We start from the raw sequence: 24,020 nt of genomic DNA, 5'->3' as shown, positions 1-24,020 counted from the left end.
TCAATAATAACATCGCCTAGCAAGTTCACCGCATCTATTTGTTCTGAGGAGGCAGACGGGACTGCAAGAAAGCCTCGACATCATTGAGCTCCTCGATGCAAGCCGAGTGTTGCATGCCGCTGTTTTGGGGGTTCGTTAGCGCTACCTGTTCCTTTTTTTTTTTGCATCCATGCCGTTTGTTCACACTCGAAAAAGAAACACTTACGGGTACGTCTTGAAGGACACCTTGTAGCCCAGCTCGGTGAGCTTCTTCTCCGACGCCTGCGCCAGCGGGTACAGCACCAGCGGGTCGCGGTCGCCGTGGCCCATGAAGACGGGCGTGTCGCGGTTGGGGCTGTCGGCGGGCACGCGGTCCTTGAAGGTGCGGTTGAGCAGCAGCCACGACGACAGGCCGACGACACCGCCGAGCTTGAACGGCGCCAGCAGGCCCGCAAAGATGCTCATGGCGCCGCCCTGCGAGAAGCCGCCCAGCACGATGCGGTCCGACGCGATGCCCGCCGCCACCTCGGCCTGCACCAGCGAGTAGATGTACTCGCGCGACAGCGCGATGCCCGCCTCGTCCTCTTCGGGCGCCGTGTTGGCGGCGTGGGAGAGGGCGTCGATGGATTTCTAGACGGGGGTGGCGCAGAGTTAGACGCAGTGTGTCACTAGCCGTGGCCGTTTTTTCACACTCTTCATGTAGAGCTCGCGTGGTTTCTTTTTGTACTCACAATGTCAAACCATCCAGGCATCTGGAAGCCTGCGTTCTACACTTGGGCGTCAGTTTATGAGGTTGTGAAAATCCAGCAGCTGTCGGTAGCTTTGGGAGACAGAACGTACCATGGTGATGGGAATCGCCGGCGCATGCGGCAGGATAAACTTGACCTCGTTGAGCTTGTTCTTGCCCTGCCAGTGCTGCACGGCGTCGGCCCAGCCGTGGCCCGAGTCGCCCAGGCCGTGGATGAAGATGACGGTCGCCGTGTGGCGGCCCGAGGGCGTAAACACCATGGGCGCGGCGCGGCGAATCGACGACATGGTCGATGAAGCTGTGGAAGAAGCGGACGGGTGCAGAAACGCGAGGACTGAGCTGGCTGCTGCCGGGATGCTGGGACTGCCGTACAAGAACAAGATGATGGCTGCAATCAGCGGGACAGAGAGGCTGATTATGCTGACAATAGACCTCGTTGACATGAAATTCGCAAGAAGTTCCGAGGAAGTCGGTGATGAGAGCTTTCTTTGTCCGAGGATGCGTGGTGAGCTGCAAGGGCCAAGTTTGCGCCACCCCGCTGGTGCTACACGCCCCACCCCCATTCTCTTGGTCGTCCAAGATCTCGACAAGCTGCGTCACTCCTGTACAACGCAAGACTGTATTGCAGAAGATTGAATAGTTTTCACCTTGAAAGGCACTCCAGTAAGCCGATTGAAAAACTAGAGCAACACTGCCGATTGGCACAAAGCGATGTGAGCAAGTTTGTTGTGGAAGACGTATTCGGCTTCTCAGTTACCCGGTAGCCGTCAAACCGTTTCCATGGCAGACCGTATATCGCTTTTTCAATCAATATAATAGCAACTCATACACACGTTATCATGAGCCAACGCCGACAGTATTTCGCCATACAATACAACGCCGAGCGATGCTCTCTACCTAATTGACAGTCCTGGGGCTTCTTCATCTGCTGCATCCTCTTCCTCGCCCTCTCCTTCACCATCTTCATCCTCCTCCTCCCCGACGTCGTCATCGTCATCGTCGTCATCATCGTCGTCATCTTCATCACTCGATTCACCAGATCCATCGCTTCCTTCATCCTCGCCAGGGTCGTAGTCTTCCTCGTCCTCATCGTCGTCCTCCAGGTCCCCGCCCAGCGCCGCACGCTGCAGCTCCGTCATGCCATCGTCGGCGCCATCCGCCGCCTCGCCGTCGGCGCCCTTCTTGGCCTTGTTCTCGGCCAGCTGCAGCTTGCCCTTGCGCTGCTCCGCCATGCTGCCGTCCTGCAGGCCGTTGCGCTTGATGTAGTCGTCGATGCCGCCGTAGTCTTGCTGGTCTATCATGCCAAACTCATACTCATCATTCACGTTGCCCTCCTCGGGGAACACCTCGATGACAATGTTGAACGTGATCTGGAGAATGTTGGTGTAGCTCACGGCGGCAATGCGCTTGAGCGGGATGAAGATGAGAGGCTTCTTGTAGCCCCACAGGATGCCGGTTTCCAGGAAAAACAGATACCCATCCTTTGAGCCTCTGAATCCGCTGACGTGTACGGCCTTTTCGTTGGGCCGATGCGGTTGCCTGACCATGCTGTGGAATTTATTGGGATCTGACGAGACAATGTTGACGTCGCTGCCGGCGGCAAGTAGGCGTTTGTTGAGTACCCAGTGAAACAGGCCCTTGTATGTGTCCGAGACGGCGGCAGCCATGCCAGCCTCGCTTCCCCCTATCGTTCCGTCCTTGGGGGCCGTGGCAGGAACTGTGAAGACGAGCGGCTCGACGGGCGCCGGGCCGGACTTGGGTGGTATCGTCGAGCCGCGGGGGAACAAGACGTAGTTGTGCTGTACTTGCGCTTTTTCGGGGACGGGAAGATAAAAGGCAAATTCTTTGTAGGTCAGCAATGGGATGAATAGGGGGCTTCGCGGCGAGGGAACCAACCAATGTTGGTCCAAGCATAGACCATGCCCTGAATAGGGACTGTTGTTCCTGGAGCGCGCGCATATAGGAAGCTTTGTGTAAAGCATAGCTCAAACTTTTTCCTCTGCGGCACTGAGACTGAGATCTCCTTTACGTGCAGCAACACGGGCTCGTCGGCCGGGTTCCCAGCCGGGGCAGAGCCATTCGCGACCCCGTTCGTGCCAGCGCCAGCTTGAACTTTTCGTCTCTTAGCCTCCGGCTCTCCATTTTCTGCCAGCTTGCCGTGGACGTGCGATGCGATTTCGTTGAAGAGGGCGATCTTGCCGGGTGTTTCTGCGACAAGAATCAGTGAACCGAAGCGTAGGGTTGGCGCAATGGACGTTTATCCATTTACTCACCAGCGCACCGCTTTATGCCGTCGAGGATATCCTGACGGGGCTGAAATATGGCGTTGAGCCGGTCCCAATCCAGCTCCATTGTCGATTTTTCGCGGAAATATGGTGGTGCAGGAAAGTGTCGGCAATGTAAAAAAAATCGACGTCGACGAGTAATGTGCAAAGTGCGATGGCCTGCTCGACAAGATATTTTCTGGTGCTGGACTGGAGACGCGACGTCAGTGACAGGGCCAACCGGGCGGCTGTCCTCCACCCTGTCAGCCAATCGCGGGACCCAAGTGGGCTCCGCACAGGCATATCTGTGGACTGCGTGTCGCGCGACCCTCTGCAGCGCTGTCCATACAATCCATGCTGCCCCCAAACATATACCACTGTTGCTAATCACTACATTGATGATAATCAAATGATATTGAACTGAAAGGATAACGAGAAAAATGGAAAACAGAACTGCTTGATTTGACGCCATGGGAACTCTGTCTCCCGAGTAAATCATGCGTAGACTACGACTTCGATTCAGGGACAAGCTGCGCGCGCAAGCTTTGCCAGCAAAATGGATACCTAGAGTTAAGTAGAAAAGCAAATTATATATACAGCCAGTTGAGGAGAATCGAGTTAGCCGTTTGAGGAGTTTACGACGAAAGAAAGAAATAAATGCGTAATTAAATCTTGCCCTCTCCTCGTGCTGCAGCCTGACGAAACCGCATCTTCGAGAGATTAGTCATCAGTCGTGAGCGTGCCCGATCGCGGGGCATTGGACACGTTCTCATCACCATCTGCTGGGCAACAAATCGGCAAGAATTTAGGGCCAATCTTTGACCATACGTCAAGGTCAAAAAGGTATCTTTCCCTCCGATACTGCCATGTCAGCCCCATTCCCGAACGTGTATAACCACCGCAAGGTCGCGGAGGCATCTGCGAAGTCATGCGACATCTGTTACAAGCTGAGTACATCAGTACTCATTACGCCCGATAGCAAGGTACGGAATCACGGGAAACTGGACAACAACTAGGAAAATGGAAGAAATATTCATTGGCTACGCCCTAGGACTTCTTTTACGTTTGCGCTGTGCACTTGAAGGATCGGTACTTTTGCACGCCAAAGATTGACGAGGAGGCCGTGAAAGCCAAACGAGAAAAGGAATTAGAAGCCGAGAAAGAAAAGGTGAAGAAGGAATACGAGGAGAAGCAGCGTAAAAAGAAGGAAAAGGAGGAAAAAGACAAAAAGGATAAAGACAAAGACGACAAAAAGAAGGAAGAGAAAAAAGACGACAAGGATGATGATCCAGAAAAAAAGGTAGGCTGCCGCGCGGCAATCTGGCTTTGAGCATTGACTGACTGGGCCGATGAAAACAGAAAGACGACGAGGGTGACGAGGAAGCGTCCAAGGAGGAGGAGCCCCGGACTTTTGAGCTAAAGACGTGAGTTCTCCTTGCGATAAAACGTGCAAGCACTGTGGCCTGACTGTACGCGACAATAGTGCGTTTTATCAACAGCGTTTACAAAGAAGAAGACAAGCGGAAGCTGCGAAAAGAGACAAAGAAAAGGTCTCACAGCCGGGGTATTTTCCCTCTGTGCCGACACAGCCGCCCTCCAAGTAGGCCGGTTTTGACGAGTGAGCAACACATGTACATAGTTGGAGCGTTGGAAATATGGGAAACAGACGAGCGGTACAATACTCGTCTCGTCCTGGCTGACTACGGGCAGTCAGAAAGACCGTTCAAGTTGTATTAGACAGTTGAATCACGAAAGATACTTGTTCAACCCCTACATAATGTGAATATAGTCTCATTCAAGTATCAAATACTGGTACTGCAACTTTGCTAGGGGTATTGACTGCTCCTCACACGGTACGGAATGCACAATAATAACTCACCGGTCCTCAAGATCCCGCCACGCTTGCCCGCCAATTCTCTGCCCTAGCTAGCCCTATAGTTCATGCAGAATATGGCACAGGCGAAAGCGTTCTAGTTGTCGCACAATATCTCCAGTTTTGGCTAGACTATGGCGAACGACAAGGTAGCCAGCATCAGGACGACGCACACTCCCCCATTACCCCCAGACAGCAACCTCCACTGCCTGCTAGACGACACACCCACGACAACCCCGATCGAAAGACTGAACGGCGTTGATGGTGGCGCACCAACTGAATCTCCACCACTACTCCGGTAAGGCTTGGAACCCGCGAGATCTCGTTGGTCGCGATTAGTTGCCTAGTTGGGTACAGTTTCCCGCAGTAGTAGTGACCATGCCAGAACGGGAATGACACCAAACACAGAAGTACGCGAAATATCAAAAGGACATGATCTTATACAATGGTGATATTTTTTTAGGTGGTGAAATCTGAGAGCCCTGGCCGTCTCTTCAGTCTCGCTCCGCACTCTCGATGAGGATCAAGGCTTGACATGACATCACGTACACATGCAATCTTCCTACGGCGACTTATTCAATCTGGTGCGTGTTCCTCGTCTCAGCCCCGCAAGAATGAGGGGTAAATGAGACAGCGTGGACAGATGGTTTGGCGATGGTCGCAGCCGAGGGTCCAAGATGACGTCTCGGTGAATGCACAACGGTGGATGCTGTGTTGCCTATCATGACTGGTCAGATTACGAGTTAGATTACAGTGCGAAGAAGCATTGCACTTTAATTAGGGCGAAATGAACGAACCGCACATGAGTGGTTCGTTTAGCTTGCCAAACTCGGCCGATAAGGCTGCCGCCTTGTGCACTCTGCCGATGCGAGCCATCGCGATTCGCTTCCTTGTGCCCTTGAGCCTTTCCACTCAAGGCCTAGCCATATTTACCATGAGCTGTTGGATCGTAAAGACATTCTCCGCTGTTTCTCGCCACTACAAAAGGCTTCCAACACAAAGTGCAACGTTGCTATCCCCGTAGCATGACAGGTATGGTTATCTCAAGCGGCATAATGTACACCACACCCTCCCTCCGTAAGAGCTTGGCCTTGCAGAAACCCGCGTATTCTCATTGCTTTCATTATTCTATTTCGAACTTCAAAGCGCTAAGCACGTTTGGTATCTCTTCCGAGCGGGGTACCCACCGTCGCTATTGCGAACAACGCACACGCCCCCAGCCTTGCCAGCCTGGTCTGCGTTTCTCTGCAGAAAAGTTTCAAGTAAGGCGTGCCGCTAACAAGGCAGAACATCCCTACCAAAGATGGTTATAAACTTATCTAGTGATGAGAATTTTGTAAGACAGAGCTTTGAGCGAAGTTTAGGCTGAGAGTTCCAGTACGTTGTGGTGCGCCAAGATAATCTCCAGCGCACTACATAGCTATTTTGGGCTTCCTTGTCTCGCCGCTCTCCTGATGGAAGCAGGCGGCGCAGCCTAGTTGGCCCGAGACACATGACGCTGATTGCTGCTGATTGAAATATTGATGGCTATGTTGATGAAACAAAACTGCAGTTCGTGTGACAGTTCTTCGTTCATGCTCATTCAAGTCGTATGTCGCTCATTTGTGATGGAGTCCGCATGAACCACCGTATTTTGCCGACAACTCGTGATTTTGAATACGCACTTGCATGTGCATACGATGATCAGTCGCGGGCTGCTATGATCGGAGGTCATTATAACCTGTGGGCACAAGACAGGAAAGTGTGGAATCAGAGATTCCCGCGCCCGGAACCGGGCGGAACCCGTATGCCCAGACTGCCGCCGGGACCAGACACAGGCGCAGCGGCTTCGTCGACTCTGGCTCGTTGCAGCGAGAACGCGGGTGTAAGCCAGGCACCGCACGAGCACTTGAATCCTTTCCAATCGTAACGTCCCACGGCAGCGCCACAGCGACCGTTGGGGCAATTCAATCGGCCATTGAGAGTTCCTTGCTCCAGCTCGGGGCGCATCCAACTCAAGGGCTCAATGAAGATGTGCTGGCAGCTAGCCGAGCCGTTGCTAGGCTTGTGTTTGGCAATGTACTGGGCTGTTGCAAGCACACGACGGCATTTCTTACAGCGCAAGCTCGATCCCGTGGAGTCAAGCTTTTCTGCTTGCTCATCCTCGAAACGCAGGCGTGACGGAGCCTGTCCCACAGCTAGGCTTTCGCTGACTTCTCGTTGATATGCCCAGCGCTGATATAATGGCTGTTCTTCGACGTCTTCTGGACATTCCATGGTCCACCACATGCGCAACTGCTCCATGAATCCATCATTGGGTTCTGCCATGGGCCGCGTTTGCCGAATCAGGGTGAGAGCGGCGTTGACGGCTTCCTCGGCTGTCTCTGCCCGAGGCTTTGGGGTACCAGATTTAGCCGAGGCATCGAACTTGTTGGGATACTTCCATAGCAGGAAAGCTATAATACAGGAGACGGAACGAGACTTGCCGGCAGCGCAGTGTACAAAGACTCCGCCAGGTTTACCTGCCTGGCTGACACTGTTGAGGCCTCCATCAATAAACTTGACGGCTTTCGGAAACTCAACCAGGATGTCCGTCTCTTCGACATCGTCAATATCAATGACGAAGTGTTGGTATTCCTTTCCGTACACGGACCATGGCTCTTCCTTGAAGTTCTTGAGAGAATCAGGCGGGAATCCGTATAGCGACAGGATATGAGTGATGCCCTTTTCGGACAGCTGATCGGAACGACGGAGTGCCCAGAGGCTGGTACTTTGTAAGCATGTTTAGAGAAATATGGATGCATGATTCAGCTTACCCTCCGACGTAGAGATTGTCTGGGATATTGAGCGGGCTGTAAGCCATGCTGATGGTGTAGATTTCTACTGCGAGTCACCGAACTGGAGGGGTATCTGGGTGGATACTGGCTGGCACTGCACAGTCAGGTAGACAGAGACAGCAATCGCGATAGATACACCAAATGCCAAAAGAGAACGAAGGCCGCTGCGAACTTTTGTGCCTTTCTCAAATATGCCGTCGTAGTTGTAGGCGTCAAGTCACGACAGCCGAGGCCGCGGCAAGATTTTCTGGCGATGGAGCCGGAGGGGAAAAAGGCTACTGAGCCGACTCCGCTATGCTGCGTATTGCGCCTAAGAATTTAACCTAGATCTAACGGGCGGCCAAATCAAGTAAAAAGAAGAAAATTGTATTGCCGTTTGAGATTTCTGATGACACAAACGGCTCGAGTCGGTTGTCGTGGGGTTGAACTTTTTCTGCCGACCCCGCGATACACAGTTGCCGTTATTGGGCAGGCGGCGAAAATTTTCTGAGAGCCCCTCATAGGTACCCTCAACAGTATGGAGGGGCAGCGTGCGACGATTCGCACCTCACATCTTCCGCGTCCAACGCAATTTTTTGCCATCTCCGCCCTACATCCTTGAAATAGGTGGCGTGCCGGTAGCCTGGCACCTCTGCCGCTATAAACATGCCTCGCTCGTTTCTTGTTGGCAGTTCCTGCTTTACGGCCTCTGATCTGGAGGAGCTTCGGGGTCGTATTGGCAAGGCTGCCGATGCCACCGTGAAGCAGCTTCACGGCGACTGGTTCTACTATCTGGATCTCAAGAACAACTCCGACGCCGTCTTTGACAAGATCGACGAGCTTTTGCAGGATTTTGGCAACCGACAGGCACCTCTCGACGAAACCAATGCCAATGTGCTCACGCTGTTCATTACCCCGCGATACATCTCGCCGTGGAGCTCCAAGGCCACCAGCATCGCCCACGTTTGTGGCTTGCGTGATGGCGTTAATCGCATCGAGCGCGGAAAGCGCGTCATGATTGAATTTGACAAGCCTGCCACCGAACAGCAAATTGCTACCTTCCGCGACATCCTTTACGATCGAATGACCGAGATCTTCGACCGCACCCAGCCCGACAACGCGACCATGTTTGCGGAGGGCTCGCCTTCGCCTCTTGCGGTCGTCGACATCTTTGCAGATGGCAAGGATCCTCTCACAGTCCTCGCCAACTACAACAAGGAAAAGGGACTCAGCCTCGACCAATCCGAGATGGAATACCTGGTTGGCGTTTTCCAGAAGCTCGGTCGCTCGCCCCACGACGTCGAGCTCTTTATGTTTGCGCAGGTCAACTCGGAGCACTGTCGCCACAAGGTCTTCAACTCTTCTTGGAATATCGATGGCGTTGACAAGGGCAAGAGCTTGTTCCAGATGATCCGCGAGACTCATAAAAAGACCCCCGATTACACCATCTCGGCCTACAGCGATAACGCGGCCGTGCTGCAGGGCGAGGCTGCCAACTACTGGTCCCCCGACTACTCTACCGGTACTTGGAAGCTTACACCTGAGATCGTCCACATCCTCACCAAGGTTGAGACTCACAACCACCCGACCGCTATTTCGCCTTTCCCCGGTGCCGCCACCGGCTCCGGCGGTGAAATTCGAGACGAGGGTGCTGTAGGCCGAGGCTCCGTGACCAAAGCCGGTCTTGCCGGTTTTTGGGTATCTGACCTGCTCATCCCGGACAACCATGGCCCCTGGGAAAAGAACATTGGCAGACCCGCCCACTATGCCAGCAGTCTCGATATCATGCTCGAGGCCCCCATTGGTAGCGCCCGCTTTAACAACGAATTTGGCCGACCATGCCTTACTGGAGTCTTCCGTACTCTCCTCACTCCTTCCGACGCTACTGAATCCACAGATACGACAAACGTGTCCGAGTGGCGCGGTTATCACAAGCCCATCATGATCGCTGGTGGCTTGGGCACTGTTCGACCGCAGCACGCTCTCAAGGAGGAACGTTTCGTCCGCGATGGCGCTCACGTCATTGTTCTTGGTGGTCCTGCCATGCTGATTGGCCTCGGTGGTGGCGCTGCCTCGAGCAATGCCACTGGTGAAAGCAACGCGGATCTTGACTTTGACAGTGTCCAGCGTGGCAACCCGGAGATGGAGCGACGTGCCCAGATGGTCATCAACACCTGCTGCAGTCTCGGCGACGAAAGCCCTATCGCCATGATTCATGATGTCGGTGCTGGTGGTCTGTCCAACGCTCTGCCTGAGCTTGTCCAGGATGCCGGATTCGGTGGTAATTTTGAACTGCGCCAGGTGGAGAGTGCTGATCGTAGCATGAGTCCCCTCCAGATCTGGTGCAATGAGGCACAAGAACGTTATGTTCTTCTCATCAATGCTGATGGCATGAACCGTTTCACCAGCATCTGCCAGAGAGAGCGATGCGGCTTTTCTGACGTCGGTACTGTTGTCTCCAAGGCTTCTAACGGCGCAAGCAACCTTGTTCTCACCGACCGCGAGTCCAAGCAATATCCTCGCCCCATTGACTTGCCCATGGACGCCCTCTTTCCCCCGAAGCGACAGCTAAAGCGTACTGTTACCTCCAAGAAGCCCAAACTTGCTCCTTTTAACGCACTGGCAAGCCTGGAGAGGGCGTACGGAACGGGCCTGTCCACTCAGGACCTTGTGTCCAAGGCTGTCGAGCGCATTTTCCACCTCCCTGCTGTTGGCTCAAAATCTTTCCTCATCACGATCGGTGACCGAACCGTCGGCGGTCTGACCGCCAGAGACCAAATGGTAGGACCCTGGCAGACACCCGTGTCCAACGTCGCTGTCACTGCTACCTCTTTCCACATTGGTGGAAACCAAAAGACCGGTGAAGCCATGGCTATGGGTGAAAAGCCTACTGTTGCTCTTATCGACCCAGCTGCTTCAGCCCGCATGGCTGTTGCGGAATCGCTCATGAACCTCGGCGCTGCTGATGTTATGGGTGATCTTCGTCGCGTCAAGCTATCTGCGAACTGGATGGCTGCAGTCAATCACCCTGGTGAAGGTGCCGCTCTCTACGAGGCAGTTCAAGGCGCCATGGAAATTTGCACTGCGCTCAATGTCAGCATTCCTGTCGGCAAAGATTCCACCTCCATGAAGACTGTCTGGAGAAATGGCGATGACTCCAAGAGTGTGACTGCTCCGGTCTCTGTGGCCATCTCGGCGTTCGCCCTTGTCGAAGACTACAAGAGAACATGGACTCCTCAGCTCCGTCGCGTCGAGGACGTCGGCGAGACACTCCTTATGTTTGTGGATCTGGCCGAAGGCCGTAAGGCCATGGGTGGCTCTGCGTTGGCCCAGACTCTTGGTGCTCTTGGCAATGAGGCGCCGGATATGAAGAACTTTGACATGATCACCGATTACTACGATGCTCTGGATCAACTTCATAAGAGTGGCGTTGTTCTGGCCTATCATGACAGATCTGATGGTGGCCTCATCACGACCGTTGCTGAAATGATGTTTGCCGGTCGCTGCGGCGTGGACATCATGATGGATGGCATCTCCAAGACTGGTAGCACCGCCGATATGATTGATGCCCTCTTCAACGAAGAACTCGGCGCCGTCTTCCAAATTCGCAAGTCGGACGAGACGAACTTCAAGCGTTGCTTCGCCACTTGCGGCCCTCCCGCAGGCCTCATTCGCAAGTTTGGCGCTGTTAAACCCAAGTCCAAGCAGAACCTTTCTATTCGTTATGGTGCTACTCCGTTTGCCACACTCGAGCGTGCTCAGATGCAGAAGTGGTGGAGCAAGACTTCATACGCCATGCAGCGCCTACGTGATACTGCCGCTGGTGCCGATTCTGAGTTCTCTCTCATCGACGACAACGAGGACCCTGGCATCTCTTACAACCTCAGCTTTTCCCCATCTGAGAACATCATGCCTCTCACCAAGTCCATCACTGGCATGTTCACCAAGCTTCCTCGCGTTGCTATCCTTCGTGAGCAGGGTGTCAATGGTTACGCTGAACTGGCCTACTCATTCCGCGCTGCTGGCTTCGAGGCTGTTGATATCCACATGTCTGATGTTCTTGGTGGCCGCACCCTTGCTGACTTTGTTGGTCTCGCCTGCCCCGGAGGTTTCTCCTACGGTGACGTTCTTGGCGCCGGCAACGGCTGGGCTCAGTCTATCCTGATGAACAAGACTGCCTGCAGCGAGTTTGCCAGCTTCTTCAAGCGCCCCGACACCTTTGCACTTGGTGTTTGCAACGGCTGCCAGATGCTCAGCCGTCTCAAGTCTCTCATCCCAGGCACAGAGCACTGGCCCAACTTTGTCGACAACGCCTCTCAGCAGTTTGAGGGCCGTGTCAGCATGGTTCGCGTTGAAGTAGATGAGTCAAAGCCTTCTGTCTTCTTCCACGGCATGAACGGCTCCTCTCTCCCTGTTGCCGTGTCCCATGGTGAGGGTCGTGCACTGTTTGGCTCTCCAAACTCGTACCAGAACCTCTCGGACTCTGGCATGATTCCTATGCGCTATGTTGACAACCGTCTCAACGTCACGGAGAAGTACCCTTTCAACCCCAACGGTAGCCCTGGCGGCATTGCCGGTGTGCAGAGCAAGGACGGACGTTTCGTGGCTATGATGCCTCACCCCGAACGCACCATCATGACTGGCGTCGCCAGCTACATCCCTGATGGTGCTGCTGAGACCTGGGGAGAGTTTGGACCCTGGGTTCGTCTCTTCCGCAGCGCCCGTAGATGGGTTGGTTAAATCTTTTACTTTTGTTCTTTTCCTATGTGGACGCATTGAGATACAAAAACTAAAATCATACACTTTTGCTTGTTATTTGGCGTTCTGGGATGGGTATCGATATGGGATAAAATAGAAAGGCTTCACAAATAGGCACGACGATATGCAATTTTACGTATTTACAAACTATTCCACTCCACGACTACCGAGATGCTGCAAATTTTCCGCCGTCAGTAGCACCACAAAACATTTGTTTCGCCAAGTAGCTAAGCTGATGCCTGGTCAAGCGCCAGACCGACATTGTCGTCAGCGCCCTCAACAGGCAACAGCCGGAAACCCTAGCACAGGCGGAACTAAGCCACCCTTGAAAGAAGATCCATTTCCTGGATTGGGAAATCTTGTTCGTCAATAGACCCTACGTCTCTGGTTCGCAGCCTCACTGGAATAGGGTCTACGAGAAAGAGTGTCACTACCTCCGCCATGGTCAATCTGTTTTTGTATCTGTAATGCGCCACGAGGGGAGAGCAACGCTGATCACACTGATGAACGAACGAGGCGCACAAGAGCAGCAGCCTAGCCCCGCCCAGACTCGCCCATTGCTAGTCCAGCGTTTTCCCGGAATAGCCATAGGGCTCTGAGATCGTACTGTAGTGCGAAACAGCAAGGATGTGCTGAGCTTCCCTGTTCAGCTCAATGCGAAGGAGGGCAAGGGAGGGAGGGGGGGTGTACCTGAGCACGCGACAGAGTTTGCACAGAATTACTAGCTCTGTTCCCAGCGCACGCCTCGCATGGATCCTGGAGAGGGGGGTTTAAACGAGAATCTTGGCCTTTTCTTTCCGAGGACAGAAGTGGCCGAACGTTGATGTGGATAGCGGCATTGGCTAGAGCGGAGAATGTCGCCTTGCGCAAAGGGTCCCTTTTGAAGCAATCAGCACCTCACTCTCGCACTGATGGACCTATTCGGTTTCGAAAACCTTGCTCTAGCGCATGAGAGCCTTCGGACACTTTTCTCGCTTCTCGGAAGGATGAAAACGGGCGGACACGTCAAAGCAACCCCCCTCTCTTTAGGGGGCAAGGGCGTATGTTGGGGATCGGACAGTGCTGAGAACGTCGAAAGGCCGAAGCCCGTTTGTGACTGCCTGCAACTTGGGCCCTTGCGAGTGAGTAAGACGAGAGAGCCATCACTGACTCTTTGGGAGCGTAGTGGTGTGCGTAGAATTCAACCATTCAATACCGATACACCATTGCAACTGCGGGTTTTCACACTTGCGCGTGCGTTGTGGGTGAACTTGGCCAACCATGAAATCCTGGGAGATGATAACGTATCCAACATCAACAGAGTCTCTCTATGCTATAACCCACAAGGCTTCGCGGCTTGGCAGCCAGGGAAAAAAGGGCTGAAAAGAAAAAGGACCGGTCTTTTCGACGCCGCCACCGGGCTGGCGAAATCGGTCATCGGGAAGCAAGGCATGACATCGGACAGCCAGCCCAGTTGCCCGACTGTTCCACAACGAAGAAGTCCTCATTTTCGACTTCGATGGTGTGTGCATAATAAGATGGGAGGGAGGAGGGGAGAGAGGCTCGATGAAGTAGGGTTTATTGGCGACAGCCTTGCCCAGGGTACGGACAAGAGTTGCATCCCATGCCACTGAAGGATTCGACGCCACACACATATGCTAGAACACGCGGTGTAGCCTTCTGAATCTTTCAAACGGTGTCAAGGGTTTCTGGAAAGCTCCGTATTAGGCTTAGATGCCGCCAGGGGAGGGGACGCTGGGCCGTGTGTAATATATATCCCTGGAATCCCGAAAGCTGACAAGATGCACTAATAGAAAAAGTTCCACGACTCATGGAGGCACGATGAGAGCACAAGATGCTGGGCACTCAAACCTTTTTCACTGACCTCATTCTTTAAACGAGCTGGAGGTCAGTATATAGACAGCCGTACTTTGCGCAACGGCGAGACCGGACGGGTCTGACGCCTACTGGCCGCCTTACGGCGAGGAAAGAATGATAGAAAACCCGTTTGAGAGAGTGTACACCGGGATTGGCAACAGAAGCAATGACGCCATCTGCATGAGCACTGTTCAGTTGGATGTTGGGCAATGCCAAACGGCTCGTTGTTCAACTGCCGACCCGAACGTCAGCCTCTCGCTGTCCGCCGCCGGCCTACTTGGGGAATGGCTCTCTATATTCCCCCAAGGCACCGTAACAGAAATCCCAGCTTTTGCAGACTATTGAACGCCCTGCAGGTGATGTCAAGAACCCCAGCTCTAGCCCTGCTCTCGTCTACGTACCGCGATGGGCTTGGGAGGCGCTCCCGCGGCCCACCAGTAACAGGGCGAGGCTGATGAGCCACGCGAGAAGGCGTTCTTCTTGGTCCTTTTTTTTTTTTTTTTTTTTTTCTGGTCTGTGTACTTTCTTGTCGGAGTTTTGTTGTGCAAATACATACGGCTTACACCAAGCCCTACCAGGGACCCTGGCAGCTCATGTAAGAGAGAAAAGAAACGGATTGAAAGGCGAGCACAAACGAGAAGGAGACGGGGTTTTTCTTCTTTTCTGAGAGAAAGAGAGAGAGAGAGCAATACCTAAACTCAACGGAACGACAAGGTCAGCCTTTTTCCTTCTACCAATATCGTCAAGTTACAACCCTAGACGTAATTTGACGAAAGCGATCAGTCACATCCACCATCTAACACACCACGTAGAAGCATTGCACCACACGCCAGCGAGCGGGAACCCAAAAGCCCTGCCATGATCTACGTTGCCGCAGAATGCGACGCTGCTCCGCCAAAGTTAGTGCCAGCGACAGAGAAATAGGGTGCTTACGGGCCTCTTTTTTTCCCTCCCCTCTCTTCTGATGGCGCGCCGCGGTTTCTGGGCCCGTTCCCCCCCCCCCTCTCTCCCCGTCCCTCCCGGCTTTTTTTCCCTTTTCAAGTTTAGAGCTATTTACAGGAAAGAGGGGGCAGCGAGAAGTAGTAAGTTGGCCCGTTCTTAACGAAAATATAATTTCTTGTGGTCAGTCTGTTTTCAGATGCATACTCCGCTACACACTTTTTGAACAGTTTTCGTCAGAGCATCATAGACATTTTCCACACGCCCCCCGCTTCCTTCCTCCTTTAATGCAGGAATGGGCCTGGAGAATACGCTACTCTGCATGATACGCACCGACGGAGCCGAGTGGGTTGGGTGTGCTTGTTGCGTTGTTTTCAAGGCTGGGCCGGAGAGCTCAAAGTACGGACATTGGTGGTTGGTTCCCACTCTTTGAGTTTCTCGGGATTGTCGGGTCAGTTCTCTCAGCTTGTTGGGCAAGAAACGCCTCCTCTCCCTTTGCAAGGCTCGTTCGGAGCTGTCATTTTTTCTGCTTTGCTAACAATACTCCATGAACGGGGGCTCCAGAATAGGGCTTGCCGGCCGGTACGGCACCGACATGGTCGGGATGTGACCACAATTTACATACTCCCCCCGCCGCCGGCCCTAGAAAGCGGCTGCTTATGCACTCTTTTGTTGTCCTTGTCCCCGGCTTCTGTCCAGAAAGAGGGACCGGCTTTTGATATTTGTGTATTATGCCGCCCTACAGGGCAACATGATAGGATAGGGGGCTTGCTGCGCATTATCCGCCCGCGACAGCCCCCGTTGACATTTTTTCTTCTTCTTTCTTCTTTTGCTGCCCACTGCTGATACCAGATTTGGAAGAAAGACGAGCGCTGGCCAGTAAGAGCTGAGGGTTGGGAGCAATCATCAAAGCTGACTCGCCTCTTTTCAGCTTAGTAAAAAAACGTTGCTGAGTACCACCAGATCCCACCCTGGCAAGTTTATCTGAACAGCTGGATATTCTCTCTGCCTGTCATCTTACAAGGTGCTGTCTATGTATGTATGCCAACCCCCAGAGCTGAACCTGCCAAGCGAGTCAGACTCGTGCGTGGTCTAGGACAGTCGGGACTGAATGAATCCCTCAAAACCAAGAAAGGGCGTATATACTTACAGGGTGTTCGGGTCATGTTCATCCTATCAATTAAGGATCCGCACCTTCAGCCCCTCATCCGGCCCCAGCAGCAGCAGCCCTGTCTTGCCAGCCGGAGCTGACCAGGCAGGCCGTCATCAGATTCTAGAAAAAGTGACCGAAACAATCGACGGTGATGGACCATGTTAGCGCCGGGACATGGATAGATCCTATCCAAGCAGAGCTGCGGGCACAATTTTAAATCTCGGAGACGATGGATGCCAGGACAGTCAGTGCCGCGCAAAGCCCCGGCGGTTCTACGGCAAATGCCAGAGCAAGAGCAAAGTCCGTATTCCGGAGAAATCAAGACTGTCACTGTACTCTGTTGTCCACTACGATGACATTCTTTGTCTGGGATTGCCGGGCGGGCTTGTTTTCCACTTTCGTCCTGAGCCCTATAAGCGGGCTGGCGAAAGAAAATCAGAGAAAAGGGCTTGTTTAGCTTCGGGACTGGGAGGAAAGTAGCAAGAGTGCGCGCGCCGGGGGCGTCACACTAGTTTTGCGCCAACACCGTGAGCTGAGCTGTCATCGATAGCAAACTTCATTGCTCTCGCACCACCACGGTCTCTTTTTGTACAGTGGTGCATGAAATGCAAATAAGAGATTCTTGAAACGGGGAGAAGAAGGGCTGGACCACAGTGCCGGGACCGAGCGACAAGGGTGTATGTAGGCCTCCCGCGGCTGCTGCTTGGCAAATTGTCGGCGAACCTCTACGGCTCTTGTTATCTATTCAAAGTGTTTTGCGAAATATCCATGACAGTTGGCAGATGAGATATGCGCGTGCACCCCGGCTAAATCCTTATCCCCCTTGATTATTTCGCCGTCGCTTAGAATCAAAGTTTAAAACAGAAACCCAGCCAGCCACTGTTTTTGGGTTAGTATGGAGAGAGCCAAGAGTTATCGGGCTTTTCAGTAAACGCCTCGGAGATAATTAGGAAGAAAAAAAAGAGTAGAAAGACAGTTGTAGGCTGGAGCTGAGTCAAGTTTCGTGGGCCCAGATCTTGGTCGTATTTTTTTTTCTTTCTCTCCCTTTTTCCGCGCCATGACGCCCTTGGCTCCAGAGAAGGAATATCATAAGCTCAGCCCTAGGACAAGGCCAACGCCCCTCCCAAACAGACAAGCGGCGGAGTTGACGGCCTCGCCATGTCAGAAAGTAGAAAGAGTCTGATGCTTTGCTCTCGGATTTGGACGAATCACATTGTCGGTATTTCAACCCCCCTGGCCCTTTCCCGCGCGGGTGCGCCTTGTCGGCCCCGAGTCGTAGCGGGAGTCGTCGTCGTCGTCGGAGTCGTCGTCGGAGTCGGAGTCGTCGTCGTAATGACAAGCAACGAACTCTAAAACAAAAAAGTCAGCACAAGACAGCGAGGCTTGCTCAATGAGCATCAGCTCTAGCAGCCTTTTTTCATTATCTTTGGTCGTGAGCCTTGTTTCGCATGGCAAGCGCCTGTTTCCCGCCGTGGCACTCCGTCACCTGGCTGGTCGAATCAAGTGTGTATATACTTGGTCATTAGCTGCGCGCCGGCGTTTTAGTCACCGGTCCGGCTTCAGCGGCTCGGACCATTAGAAAAAGACGGAGAGGACGTCATCCAAGTTGCAATAAAGCATATCAAAGGACGCGAAAAAAGAAAAGGAGGAGCCAAGGCTCGGCAGACTCGGAGATGATTTCCCTACGCAGTCCCAGAAATAGCAGACAAGGCGGGCTCGCGGCGGCTTCGAGACTGGAGTAGGGCAGAATGGCAGTATGCAACCTGTCAGATCGGATCATATTTAGCTTACACGGAACCACTGTTGAGCCTCCCACATTTGCCCAAGTCTTGGCATTTTGTCTCTGCTCGTTGCAAGGCATTATTCCTTCCAACAGACTATCCACCCCCAAGGCCGCTAGTGCCAAAGGCCAGACTCGGCGGGCATTGCTTGGCAATGGCGTGACCCTGATCCTACTGCACAGCCTGCATAGGTTCATCTCCTCGTCAGTACGACAGGTATCACACCAGGCAGGGACAGGGTGGTGAATGTAAAACAAGACTGTCAACAGACAGTCTGTCTGTATTTGGTGCTTTTCCCCAGCCCCTCAACACCGGCCTATCTAATAGTAAACGAAGAATCAAGAATTCACTTGGGTATCCATATGCTTCCATCAAGACGGTGACACGGCATCCAACCGTGTCGCCCTTGCAAGCCAATTTGCCCCCAGAAAAACAAACAAAAAAGGTACATGTTCCGGTTCCCATTCCCAATGTATAATCGCAAAAACGCCGTAGTATGACTTTGATCAACACTGCCTTGTCAAAGATGTGTCGTAAAATTCGTTGCAAAAGAGCGCTATATGTGCAGGGCGCTCTTTGCCTTGCTTATTGTTATCGATGTTGTTTGATGGACATCACCCGGTCCATTTGCTTAGTTTCGGCTGCCGGGCTGCGCAGGATCCTCGTCCATGAGGCACGCATTCTCAAGCATGTTTGTCCATTTACCGCTGGTTCCGGCGTGGCTATGCTTGAGGTGCTGACGGAAGTGATCGGCGCGGTAGAACTTCTTGGAAGAGTTGCATTCCCTAAATTTGTGCACCTCCTGCAAGTGTCGAATACGCTCGTCCCAGTCCTGGTCGGTAGGGCGCTTGGGAAGGATACCACCACTGAGGGCACCAGTGCCAGGAGTAACGCCTGTGCGAGCAAACTCGTCACCGCAGTAGCCGCAGACGTCAGCCTCTCCGGGACGGTTAGTCGACTCATGGAAGGCTCGGTCATAGCCTGATAGGGCAGAGCAAGACCAGCTGTGGCGTCGAACATGGAGCGAGTTTTGGTGGCGCTCGGCCTCGTTCTTGTTCTTGAAGCGGTTGCCACAGTAGTTGCATTCATATTGCTTCTCAGCTTCGTGGGCACTGTCGAGAGGGAGTCAGCTTGGTATACTTTGCGGCGTGACCATGGTAGAAAACTTACGCTAGATCGTCGGCCGAGTCAAACTTCTTGGGCTTCTTGGGGCAGCACTCGCACATCCAGAATCCTTGCAGCTTCGTGACGGTAGACTTGCCAGGCTCGGCAACCTTACGAGGGCTGCTGCTAGACGGGGCCCTGTTATGCCCGGAAGCGCGCGAGATGGAGCCGCGCGGACTGGGATTGAGCGACATGGTTGGGGCGTAGGGAGAGTTGGAGCTGGTAGGCGAGACGCCGTTGGAGGAGATGCCGCCAGGCGAGCGGTGACTATAGGCATTGACGCTGCTCTGGGAAGGTGGGATCGAAAGTGTAGAGAGGTACGAGTTGGTGCGGCCGCCGGGGGCCGCCGACGTGGACGAGAGGGAAGAGCCCTGGGGAATTGTAGCGAGCCGAGGGGTTGGAGAAGAGCGAACAGCGCCTTCGCGACGGCGCATGGCCTCAGCCAAGCCGCCAGGACCATGGGCAGCATACTCGTCAGGAGGGCTAGGTGCTCTGCGCTTGTGGCCAGCAGCCGAGTGTGTCTCGTCAATGTGCAGACGTTTTAGAGAGCTGGTCTCCTCCATCTCCATCTCGTCGGTGGTGTGGTAGTCATAGGTTCCATGGACAGAGTTGGTTTCGTCACCGGTGTTGCGGCGTGAACGGGTTCGGGGCGAAGAGTAGGCAAACTCGGAGCCATCCTTGGGAGATCGGTCGTGGTGGCGGTAGTTGGAGAAGGAAGACTCGCGAGAGTCTGAAAGGCCACGCTCACGGCTGTGGATAGGAAGCTGAACAGGCAGGCTAACGGGAGGTGCCAGGCGATAATCTCTGTGGGGCATGCTGCTGAGCAGCGAGCGAGGCGGTGATCGGTCTGGAGGCCGCGCGCAATCGAGCTTGGCCTTCATGCTGTCGCAGTGGCTGTCGGCGGCGGACTTGAAACTGAATGTATTGTGCGCATGCAGGGCGCCGAACTCGGTAGGAAAGGACTCGCGGGAACTAGAACAAGTTAGTACATCTGTCGAGGAGGGAGGAACAGCAGTTGCCTTGTCTCCAGACATACCGGTCCGTAGATGCATAGCTGGCGTACCCTTCGTCACCAGTCGTGCTGCCGGTATCTCGGCGCTTGAGGCTGGGTCGTTGGTCGGGATAAAGCGAGTTGGCACTGCCATAGTTGCTGCTGTAGCCGCGACGTTCCCTCTGTAGATCGCTAAAAGGCTCGGTTGGGGGCGGCAGAGCTGGAGGAACGTGGTGACGCGGCTCAATGCCCGGGATGGGCATGGCACTGCTGCGGCCAAACGGCATGTCGGGGTGCGTGGAGAAGCGATCTCCAGCGTGAATCTTGATGCTTGGTAAAGGAGGAGCGACCTCGCGATACGAGGGAGGATAGGCCATTGGGGTGTTTGCGTTGTTGCGTTGTGTACAGGAGAAGTCGCTTCGGTGCCGGAATGGACGAGGCAAGGCGAGCGAGGGTTATGTAGCAGTTAGATTACGACGTGTGTGTGAGCCGCATAGAGTCAAGAGAGGCCGTCGAGTGGACCATAGAAGTCACCGGGTGACGAGAGGCTGTTTTTTTTAAAAATAGCAGAGACGCCGAGGCGGATGATGAGGCGTCGATTGGAAGCGGCAAGGAGGGTTGGCAGTGCAAAGCTGTCGCGGCGAGGCGGCGCTGGTTTACTTGAGTGGAGAGGCGAGGTGATGACGACGACTTTTTGCGGCAGCGCGGAACGCAACAAGACAAGCGGCACGGGAAAAATCGAGACGCTGGCGGAACGTAAAAGTCGAGAAAATGGTCGAAGGCAATAACAAGAGTCGAGAGGAGGCGAGGATGCAAGGCAATCGAGCAGGAGCCAGCCGGAATATGCGAGATGGTGTAAATCTCGAGATGGGCGTCGAGGAAAACGGAAGATCCAGAGAGGGCGTCTGACGAGATTGGGGAGTGGGCGGCTTGCATACATATACCAAATGGTGGGCGCTACGGGAAGACCTGCCTTACCGGACCACCTGAGGTACCTACCTACCTACCTCTGTGCATGGCACCCTGCAACTGCTGGCCACCCAGCGGTCATGCCCGCCTGTAGCCTGTGGCCTGACGCCTGTATTAAGGTTTCCGAGGCCCAAGGCCCGGCAAGACACTTACGACGCAGCCCAGAACCCACCAAAGCCTTGCCCTGTCCCAGCCAGCCAGCCAGCCAGCCACTGCAGGTGGTCCCCTAGCGTGTGCGGTGGTTGTGTAGGGCCCCGGTCGGCAGGTAGGGTTGCTGCGCTGTGGTGTGCTGGAACTTCCATGGAGCGGAGGGAGTTGCATTAGCGGGCAACTGATAGAAGGGGCGTGAGCCCTGTAGGTGTCGGGGAGTGGGCGCTAAAAGGGCGTGCTGGGGCTGGGAGCAGTGCTGGGAGGGGGGAGGCGTGTGCGCTGTCGGGGCTGTGTGGACACCCGGCTACTGGTACAGGCTCATGGACGCCGTGCATGGCGCTATATTTAACACCACACAGCGCATACAGTGGACGTGCATTATGTGTATTCCAGGCTAATGTAGCTGTTGCAGACGAGCGTGCAGGAAGGAGCTCGCTGCGGCGATGCGACCAAGAAGGAAAAATTCGTTCTCGCCGTTGCCAGCACATCCTAGAAATACCCCGTCTCCGTCCTGCTCGGTGCCAAACCTCGAGGACCAGCCAAGGTAGTGGTGGGTTAGCAACCAGTCGCCGTGGTATTGGTGGTGGGCGCTGCAAAAAGGGTGGGCCAGACGGGGAGCACAGGTACTCGCCGAATCGCTGCCGTTGCTACTGGGACAGGCTTTTGCATATGTATCCGTCTATTTGCCAGTAGGGCTACCAGACGTCTGCTGCGTGGTGCTTTCTGAGTTGTCGCCAGTGTTGGCATGTCGCTGTGTCCAGGTGCACTGCTGCCACAATGCTGGTAAATCGTCCCGCCGGGACAGCCTTTTGTAGCATCTCCGCCCGGGCTTCTAGGAATACTATTCATCAGGACCGACCCGGACAGCCAACAGAGGCTTCCCCTCCCCTCGTTCCGACACTGCTGCCCTCTGCATCTGGAGAGAAATATGCACCCTCGTTTATCCAGGGCTGTCTCCCAGTCCGCCACTCCTGACTTGGCGTCTTGGCCAAGCCGAGCCATCCCTCGTCCGCTGCAAGGTCTGTCACCAGCACCGCAACACCAGAAGGCTGAGGCGAGCCTGATCTGAAAGAGGGCGCGCGTGTGGGCGAAACAGGTCGCTGCCAGTCCATCTCTGTCAAAAGGTGGTGTGTGTCCACAGCGCCGTCCCGTTCGGCCTTTCTGTGTGATGTGATCATGCACCCTGACTGTTTAAATCGGGACTAATCAATATCAATGTCTGATCCGACACGGATTTGCCCTGCGTCCCGTAATCTAACCTGTTTTTTCCTCTTCTTGCGCTCCCGTTTTCTAAAATGTCAGATTTCCCGGAGCTGCTAGCTACATCAGCGTCAATCACCGCCGATGGCCCTGACGGGTTTAATCAGCAAGCTAGACTCGACTAGTCGCCGCCAGTCGTCTCCCCCGTACTTTGCCGGACGACGTTGCGACCGGTTCACCCAATGGCCCTAGCTGGCACCGGTCACAACCCAAGCCGCAGGAGCCAGAAAGCAAAGTAGAAAACACACACCTCTTCTCCAATGGCGTATGAGTAAGACGAGAAACATCGAGGGCGCGCCGACTCAACCTGGGTTTTCGACCTTGACACGGTTTTCGGAACTCGTCGAACTCTGTCTGATCGTCTTTTCCTGGGGCACAGGAGCGCTCGTATAGTTCCGGCCCTACAGGGCAAGCTGCTTACTGGTATTAGTACCAGAACTGGTTCCCGTTCTGGTAGTCATGGGCGAGACGATGCCTCGCTGGTCACTTCAAATCTGTGGAACGAACAAGCCATTGTCGTCCGTCTTCGGATCCGACCTGCTGATGCTGTCTGACGGCCGTATTCTTACTAGATGTTCTCGCATGCCACTGACACTTTGGGTTCTCAAGCTGCAAATCAGTATACTGATTGGGACGAGATAGACATGTTGGCCCATAGCAAAGTCCACAGCTCTCGGATGCTTGGCTATTCTTATCGAAGCTGGGGGATGCTCCGTTGGCAGTGCCTCTAAATTGCATTTGCTTGCTCGCGTTTCCCAGCAAGCCACGCGAACTGAATCTCAGGAGATCACCAAGAAGGGCTGTGTACCAGAGCCAAGTCTTGTAATTCAACACGGTGGTGGTCTTCCCAAATTGCGAGTTGTCGAGTAACCAGTATGAACGGCTGGGCTGAGATGGCCGTCTCCACTGCCCGGACTCCGGACCAAGCTTTTGTCCTCTAGTCTTGGCTGCCTCCACCGGCTGAAGGCTTGCGTGGCCCTGCAAGGAAGCCCTTTCCCAGTCCTCTGGGGCTGCCCGAGTTTCCGTCAGGTGCGGGAGCCACGGCGGTGGCGGCGTCGTCGGCGGTCGTCGAGCTTCTCATTGGGCGTTGGGCCGTGTCTCTGCCACCCTGGCTTGACGGCCGGCACTTGGAACGTGGAATGCAACTGTGCTCCGGTGGCCGGCCAGAGTCAGTAATCTCGGATCTGTGCTCGTTATTCACCACAGCGTTTGGGCCAGCTCAGCACGCGCGTACAGGCAGCTGTTGGTAGTTATCAGGGGCTCAGTCTCTGCCCGATGCCAGTCTCCTTGGCCGTGGCACGGCTGCTCACTTTTCCCGATGGCGTTTTGGTACGATTCT

General features: G+C 54.3%; 9 protein-coding genes across 14 annotated transcripts; 2 read left to right on the top strand and 7 right to left on the bottom strand.

Annotated features, from left to right (window-relative positions):
- Positions 1–34: 34 nt before the first annotated feature.
- Positions 35–1,290, bottom strand: LMH87_000397 (uncharacterized protein; the record flags this gene model as incomplete). The annotated part of the gene is made up of 4 exons (XM_056198299.1): positions 35–119; positions 206–609; positions 711–746; positions 820–1,290. 4 exons carry the CDS (start codon positions 1,288–1,290, stop codon positions 35–37), a joined length of 996 nt encoding a protein of 331 aa, XP_056055262.1.
- A 330-nt stretch (positions 1,291–1,620) lies between these two features.
- Positions 1,621–3,463, bottom strand: LMH87_000396 (uncharacterized protein; the record flags this gene model as incomplete). The annotated part of the gene is made up of 4 exons (XM_056198297.1): positions 1,621–2,570; positions 2,624–2,935; positions 3,001–3,040; positions 3,383–3,463. 4 exons carry the CDS (start codon positions 3,461–3,463, stop codon positions 1,621–1,623), a joined length of 1,383 nt encoding a protein of 460 aa, XP_056055261.1.
- Positions 3,464–3,857: 394 nt separating this feature from the next.
- On the top strand, positions 3,858–4,595 carry LMH87_000395 (uncharacterized protein; the record flags this gene model as incomplete). The annotated part of the gene is made up of 4 exons (XM_056198296.1): positions 3,858–3,974; positions 4,043–4,291; positions 4,351–4,415; positions 4,475–4,595. The coding sequence occupies 4 exons, from the start codon at positions 3,858–3,860 to the stop codon at positions 4,593–4,595; spliced, it is 552 nt and encodes a 183-aa protein (XP_056055260.1).
- An 841-nt stretch (positions 4,596–5,436) lies between these two features.
- Positions 5,437–5,740, bottom strand: LMH87_000394 (uncharacterized protein; the record flags this gene model as incomplete). The annotated part of the gene is made up of 2 exons (XM_056198295.1): positions 5,437–5,582; positions 5,662–5,740. 2 exons carry the CDS (start codon positions 5,738–5,740, stop codon positions 5,437–5,439), a joined length of 225 nt encoding a protein of 74 aa, XP_056055259.1.
- An 873-nt stretch (positions 5,741–6,613) lies between these two features.
- Positions 6,614–7,706, bottom strand: LMH87_000393 (uncharacterized protein; the record flags this gene model as incomplete). The annotated part of the gene is made up of 2 exons (XM_056198294.1): positions 6,614–7,607; positions 7,660–7,706. 2 exons carry the CDS (start codon positions 7,704–7,706, stop codon positions 6,614–6,616), a joined length of 1,041 nt encoding a protein of 346 aa, XP_056055258.1.
- A 619-nt stretch (positions 7,707–8,325) lies between these two features.
- LMH87_000392 (uncharacterized protein) lies at positions 8,326–12,399 on the top strand (the record flags this gene model as incomplete). 5 transcript variants are annotated; one of them, XM_056198289.1, is made up of 2 exons in its annotated part: positions 8,326–9,225; positions 9,317–9,331. In XM_056198289.1, the coding sequence occupies 2 exons, from the start codon at positions 8,326–8,328 to the stop codon at positions 9,329–9,331; spliced, it is 915 nt and encodes a 304-aa protein (XP_056055257.1). The 5 variants fall into 5 exon arrangements, with proteins under 5 accessions (XP_056055257.1, XP_056055256.1, XP_056055255.1 ...); XM_056198291.1 differs by having other exon boundaries at positions 8,326–12,399; XM_056198293.1 differs by lacking the exons at positions 8,326–9,225; positions 9,317–9,331 and adding an exon at positions 11,041–12,399.
- A 578-nt stretch (positions 12,400–12,977) lies between these two features.
- LMH87_000391 (uncharacterized protein) lies at positions 12,978–13,623 on the bottom strand (the record flags this gene model as incomplete). Its single annotated transcript, XM_056198288.1, has 3 exons — positions 12,978–13,049; positions 13,108–13,294; positions 13,613–13,623. The coding sequence occupies 3 exons, from the start codon at positions 13,621–13,623 to the stop codon at positions 12,978–12,980; spliced, it is 270 nt and encodes an 89-aa protein (XP_056055252.1).
- A 5,155-nt stretch (positions 13,624–18,778) lies between these two features.
- On the bottom strand, positions 18,779–20,679 carry LMH87_000390 (uncharacterized protein; the record flags this gene model as incomplete). The annotated part of the gene is made up of 3 exons (XM_056198287.1): positions 18,779–19,259; positions 19,318–20,283; positions 20,348–20,679. 3 exons carry the CDS (start codon positions 20,677–20,679, stop codon positions 18,779–18,781), a joined length of 1,779 nt encoding a protein of 592 aa, XP_056055251.1.
- Positions 20,680–22,595: 1,916 nt separating this feature from the next.
- On the bottom strand, positions 22,596–23,419 carry LMH87_000389 (uncharacterized protein; the record flags this gene model as incomplete). Of its 2 annotated transcripts, XM_056198286.1 has the most annotated exons (5): positions 22,613–22,623; positions 22,681–22,701; positions 22,761–22,771; positions 22,932–23,094; positions 23,275–23,419. In XM_056198286.1, 5 exons carry the CDS (start codon positions 23,417–23,419, stop codon positions 22,613–22,615), a joined length of 351 nt encoding a protein of 116 aa, XP_056055249.1. The 2 variants fall into 2 exon arrangements, with proteins under 2 accessions (XP_056055250.1, XP_056055249.1); XM_056198285.1 differs by lacking the exon at positions 22,761–22,771 and having other exon boundaries at positions 22,596–22,623; positions 22,681–22,734.
- Positions 23,420–24,020: the final 601 nt, after the last annotated feature.

Source organism: Akanthomyces muscarius, chromosome 6 (assembly GCF_028009165.1).
Source record: "Akanthomyces muscarius strain Ve6 chromosome 6, whole genome shotgun sequence".
Lineage (NCBI taxonomy): Eukaryota > Fungi > Ascomycota > Sordariomycetes > Hypocreales > Cordycipitaceae > Akanthomyces > Akanthomyces muscarius.
Note: the sequence above shows the minus strand (reverse complement) of the source record. Positions and strands in the feature narration are given on the sequence as shown.